The 5,986-nt window shown below is 47.1% G+C and overlaps 1 protein-coding gene across 1 annotated transcript in view; it reads right to left on the bottom strand.

The window, feature by feature from the left end:
• Window positions 1-3,292: 3,292 nt before the first annotated feature.
• LOC122389356 (cadherin-23-like) overlaps window positions 3,293-5,986 on the bottom strand; it is a 42,761-nt gene continuing 40,067 nt past the window's right edge. The window contains exons 39-40 of the mRNA XM_043381289.1: window positions 5,814-5,921; window positions 3,293-4,437 (exon numbers count right to left, since the gene is read on the bottom strand). Coding sequence (XP_043237224.1) covers window positions 4,290-4,437; window positions 5,814-5,921 — 256 coding nt within the window. The 3' untranslated portion in view covers window positions 3,293-4,289. The remainder of the gene's footprint in view (window positions 4,438-5,813; window positions 5,922-5,986) is intronic.

The following is a 5,986-nucleotide window of genomic DNA, read 5'->3' as shown; positions in this document are numbered from 1 at the left end:
TGTTGGTTGGTTGTTTAAGGTTGTGGTTGCGTAGTCAGGACTGTATTTTTGACAACTGCAATGGTCTTCGCCGAGACTTACATAGGTTTGTGTTGAACAGGGTTACATCGGGTCAGTGGTGGCATCTGTCGTTGGGCTTCAGAACTAATCGGTGTTAGTGGCGACACCTATAAAGCTGGGTGGAATAGGTGTCGCTGGCGGAGTTGGGTCAGGTACTCAGTGGCGGCATCTCCCGGCAGAATATGTAAGCCGAGCTTCGTGCGAGCGCCGTACGAAATGCGGCACTGGCGTTTCCGTAGTAGTTTCAGTGTGCGCTCTCCGCCAGGGAGCGCGCCGTGTTCTAGAATAGCTGTGTGTGTTGCTTGCTGTTTTCGCTGTCATTGTGATGTCAGCGAATATTAGTCTGTTAGTTAAGTGGTTATACGAACAAGCAATGCAATATTTTAGCCCGTAACTTCTTGGAGTTAGGCGTATACACTGCCTGCTTTTGCTTGCGCCACGGTAAAGGCGTGGTCAACGGATTGAGATTCGTTTTTTCCATTTGTTCCTCGAGTCGACCTCCCAAGGGTTCGCTAAACCACCTGGGGGGCTCCCGAGGATCAGGAAGGTCATGACAAACCGTTCGCGAGGCAAGCCATGCCTTTTGCGAGCTAGATCTCTGTTTGAGCGTTCCTCCGGCTGGCGGACGATACTGCAAGCTCTAGTTTGTGACTCTCTCGCTAGATGGCTCTGCCAGCGCGGTCTGTGTGGTGGCTGCAAAGTGTGCGTTTTCTGTGTTGTTTGGAGACTGGTTTGGTTTTAGATAGCTTCGTCGATTGTTTGAAGTCGCGAAAAGCTATATATGACTTGCACGTATAGTCTACTCAAGGCAGTGTTAAGGCAATGTTAACTGTTAACTGTAAGGAGTTTGCGCTTTTATCCAGGGCTAAGAGCACCAGTGTGCATTTGAGTCGAAGTAAAATCGATACACTGTGGTGAAAACGCGTGCCAAAAGTTCACGCAAACTTTCGGGAAGGAAAATGGGCGGGAAAGTGGTCCGGGCATGTCATGATACTCTGTGGCTGTCAATATATGATGTATACCGTACAACAGTTTCTATTTTTCACCTAGAGCAATCAACCGTTTCACTCAAGCAATCTCCAAGCTACCAATTAGCGTATGTGTTTTTTCCTGATTAACTAATAACCGATGGAGAAAGATGGGTAGTGGGTACAACATGTAAGGGCTCCGTACCTAAAATTCGCAGCTTTACCCCGGGCGACCAATCACGTGCCGCTATAGGTCACGTGTCGTGACCTCGTGACACGTGACTTCGCCCCGGCTGGGAGCTGAGTGGTGTTTCACCGGTGATGGCAGCACGCTGCTATTCCAGTGTCAAATTGGGTTCCCATGGAGACATCAATAAGCCTATTCCTCCAACACTACCACAAGTGTGACGTCAGCTCGCGAGATGGAATAGCAGCGTGATAGCAGCGTCCCGTGAAACACCCCCTGGTCGATCGTCAGCATCCAAACAAGCTCCGTTCTGACCGCGATGGAGGAATGTATGTGTCTCTGTGATGTGAATTCGTGATTTCCTACTAGGTATTAGTCGAATGAGCTCTCGGCAACGGGGTTTAGGGCCCGAACATATGTTCATACAAAATACGCGTTGTGTCAGCAAGTGTGTACGAAATGGGAAGAATTCGGCATGCAGTATTGGTGTAAAGATCAGGATTCCAGAAAACAATGCTAAAGGATGTACAGGGTGTCTCAAAAGTTCGTTCACAGGTACCAGCCATGCTTTTTTGTCAATAATTCTGAAGCAACAAGAAATTAACAGTCAAAATTTTGCATGGGCATTGGTGACAACCTTCCTCAAGCAGTCTCATTGTTTTCAAGTGCATTCGACCCTTCATGGGCTCACAAAAAGGGTTCACCTCTGACCATGGGTCAGGCACGAAAATGTAGGTTGCAAAGTCGGGTATGTTGTGAAACTCTCTGTTTCAGGAGTAATGGGAATGGTTAAGTCGGAAATGACACATGGCTAAGTGTCGGCGAGGATGAGTGCAACATGATGATCATCTCATAAAAACGGTGGCTAAAATTTTTGAAGGACGAAACCATGCGAGACTAACGGCGTTTTGAACGACCCTCGCACGACAGCAGACTCGTGTTCCGGAAAGCAGCTGAAAATGCGGTCATAACTATTGAAAACTGGCAAGAAGGTCACAGACAGAGGTTACCCATTTTCAAAAAGTGCAGGTCATCGTAAAATAAAGACAAATTATAATTTAAAATTGTTTATAATATCTATAACGCTAATTTTGGGGGACAATAACACAAAAATTGTCAATGCCAAGGACACCTGACCCTCCAAAAGTGTCAGTTATTGTAAAATTTTATCTAACGAAGTTTCAAGAGGCAGATCTGCAGCGAATAATTTTCTTTTAAACACAAAATCCCGATAAAACCACACGATGGACAGGTTTGGGCCGTTTACAAAGCAGAACATCTCCCGAGGAAAACATTCCGCAACCGAGCGAAGGTCTTGGCATGGGGAATGACGAGCGCTTGGAATTTGCAAAATTGCACAATGTGTCTCAGAAACAGACGTCCGACACATTCTGCTACCATATGATGCGAAAAATTTACTCCTGGCACTTCCCGTTTGTTCAGGACTGGGGTCGTTTTGAAAAGGAAAATGGCGCTTGGGATGTCGGCGCCAGTCATTCATGAAGAAGTTAGCGCCAGAGAATGCCTACAAAATACTCAAGAATGGTGTCGATGCAAGCTGTCGGCTTTCAGGGAAAATCAGATGTTGCCGGGGAGCTAGTCAAAACTAAATCCGACGCAGAAACTGCAGGGGATTCCCCTGCAAGAGCTTGAAAGCTGGTAACCTTTTATCAGCCTCCGGCAGCTGACGGAGCAACAAAAATCGGTATGGGCAAATATTTTTGGAGATACAGCAAAGGCGTTGGTTTCTTACCTTCTTAATCAGTTGTCAAAGCATGCATATTTGTCTAGTGTACACACAGACACCAAAACCTTATACTTTTGGCTGGTTCTTATATGCTTTATTGGCATGGGAAATGTGTGAACGAACTTTTGAGACACCCTGTACAGCCCACAGCCTAAGTAATGGGTCTGCCAATCCCAGCAGATGACTTTGACTGACGATTTTTAAATACGGAATGTGGATTCATTAACAAGCATTTTATCCAAGCTATCGATTTAAAACTTCCCATGCGTTATTGATCTGGAGGGCCCGATTTCTAACACTGTTTTGAATTGATGGAATGAAAGAAGCCTATACAAACGATCAGTTTATTAGGTTCGATGCGTAGCGATGAGGTGTTCTATTTGCGCACGTAATACGTTAGTACGCGAGTCATCGAAACTCGCATACCATAGGTATCATGTTAGTCACAAAACCACATCAATTTGGAAACATTTCACGCAAACCGCAATCATACATATTACATATACGATGTTCATCGTAGACACTTGTGTTGTTAGTATGAATCACGATTTTCAATGGATCAAAACGTAGCTGAACAGTAAGCATAGACGCAAATCTAGATTCTAGAGCGTAATAAAAAGTTGGACACCTCGCATTGGCATGCATCTACGTATGGTCATTGACTACGCTAGCTACGTCATGACGCAAATGCTCACAAATGCTGTGCTTCTATGCTCTTGGTTCGATTAGAATTAGCTTGACATAAGCGGGTTCTCTGGTGCATTCGATTGTCATTGTTTTGACTCAATCGACACATACTGAAAATGATTGCTAGAGTAATTGGTTATACAGTCTTATCCAATTCTTCAGACACCAAAGTATGAACTCACATTTCCCGAGGTTTACAGAATATGGATGCATTGCCTGATGTTTGGCCGTGTTAACGAAGGCTCAGCTGTACCATTCAGATATCGAGAGATAAAAAAGGACTGATAATTGGTCGAACAAATACCACAAGCAAGCAATTACGCTTCAAACATGTATCCTGGAAACATACTGCAGCCGTTCACGCATTCCCACTGCTTACCTAAACGTTAAGTAGCAATGCATACATCTTACAGCTAGTAGGTACCGATAAATACAGAACACACACTAGAAAACATGGCTTAGTTCATTCACCACAAAAAAAACACTCACTTCTCTTTCAATTCAAATGCCAACTTACATTTGGCATCAAATTTTCTCATCAAGCCTCGCTTTCAGCACTAGCGCCGCCACGCGGAGACACCCGACAGTTCGAGTTCCTTTTTCTGCCGCGAGATGTCTCTAGCGCGGCGGACTGGGGCCGTCACAACTCTGTGGTTTCGACATGTTTTCCTCGGGGCATGAGGCGGTCACTCTGACTGAGGATGTTTTGCTGATATCGGCCGAGATCGTTGGTGGTTTTGTGACTCTGGTCGGGAGTGTTGTAGTTCACCGAAGATCGCGCCGAGGACCTGGGGAAGACAAGAGGTTGGAAAAGTCAAGGATTTAGGAAATTAGAACAGGGTATCATTTGGCCACTCCTTTTCGGCTAGAACATGAAAACGTGAAGCTATGAAAATCAGCGTTGCGATAGGACAATGTCCTGGCATAAAAAACTCATCGTTTTTAATGTTGCAACTTTCGAATTCCACGTCTCACAGAGCGACAAAGAGGAAATATCAGCACCTATCTATTCCACAGTTGACGGGGAAAAAACATCAACGGCGTTGAAAAGTCTTGGACCGTACGGATCTTTACTTTTGCACGGATAGGTATTCGTCAGTTGAACAATAAAACAAACCCGGTCACATGTGACAAGCCAATGAAAACCCTCTCTCTCCCCTAACGTTTCTGCTGTCCGCGTACATACCTATAGTATTTTACGCACATTTTCTCCCCTTTTTCTCTCCTTACCTGCTGCTCTGTTGTTGGGCGAACAGCTCCTGTTGCTGCTGTACAGACAGTGTCAGGCTGTCGGGCGTTCTTACCTGCTGCTCTGTTGTTGGGCGAACAGCTCAGAGGGCGTTCTTACCTGCTGCTCTGTTCGTTGTTGGGCAAACAGCTCAGAGGGCGCTCTTATCTGCTGCTCTGTTGTTGGGCAAACAGCTCAGAGGGCGTTCTTACCTCTGCTCTGTTAGGCGAACAGCTCAGAGGGCGTTCCTACGTGCTGCTCTGTTGTCGGGCAAACAGCGCAGAGGGCGTTCTTACCTGCTGCTCTGTTGTTGGGCAAACAGCTCAGAGGGCGTTCTTACCTGCTGCTCTGTTGTTGGGCGAACAGCTCCTGTTGCTGCTGTACAGACAGTGTCAGGCTGTCGGTGAGGGCGTTCTTACCTGCTGCTCTGTTGTCGGGCGAACAGCTCATGCTGCTGCTGTACAGACAGTGTCAGGCTGTCGGTGAGGGCGTTCTTACCTGCTGCTCTGTTGTTGGGCAAACAGCTCCTGCTGCTGCTGTACAGACAGTGTCAGGCTGTCGGTGAGGGCGTCCTTACCTGCTGCTCTGTTGTTGGGCAAACAGCTCCTGTTGCTGCTGTACAGACAGTGTCAGGCTGTCGGTGAGGGCGTTCTTACCTGCTGCTCTGTTGTTGGGCAAACAGCCATAGGGCGTTCTTACCTGCTGCTCTGTTGTTGGGCAAACAGCTCCTGTTGCTGCTGTACAGACAGTGTCAGGCTGTCGGTGAGGGCGTTCTTACCTGCTGCTCTGTTGTTGGGCAAACAGCTCCTGCTGCTGCTGTACGGACAGTGTCAGGCTGTCGGTGAGGACGTTCTTACCTGCTGCTCTGTTGTTGGGCAAACAGCTCCTGCTGCTGCTGTACAGACAGTGTCAGGCTGTCGGTGAGGGCGTTCTTACCTGCTGCTCTGTTGTTGGGCGAACAGCTCCTGTTGCTGCTGTACAGACAGTGTCAGACTGTCGGTGAGGGCGTTCTCGTCCAGACTGTCGCCCTCGACATAGAGACGGCTGAAATGGGTCCAGAGAAATCAGATATTGAAAGCAGAGGTAATCATAGAAGTTAGAACGACGGA

Source organism: Amphibalanus amphitrite, unplaced genomic scaffold, assembly GCF_019059575.1.
Source record: "Amphibalanus amphitrite isolate SeventyFive unplaced genomic scaffold, NRLGWU_Aamphi_draft 000355F_arrow, whole genome shotgun sequence".
In the NCBI taxonomy this organism is placed as follows: domain Eukaryota; kingdom Metazoa; phylum Arthropoda; class Thecostraca; order Balanomorpha; family Balanidae; genus Amphibalanus; species Amphibalanus amphitrite.
The sequence above is the reverse complement of the archived record's forward strand: the minus strand, read 5'-3'. Positions and strand labels throughout refer to the sequence as shown.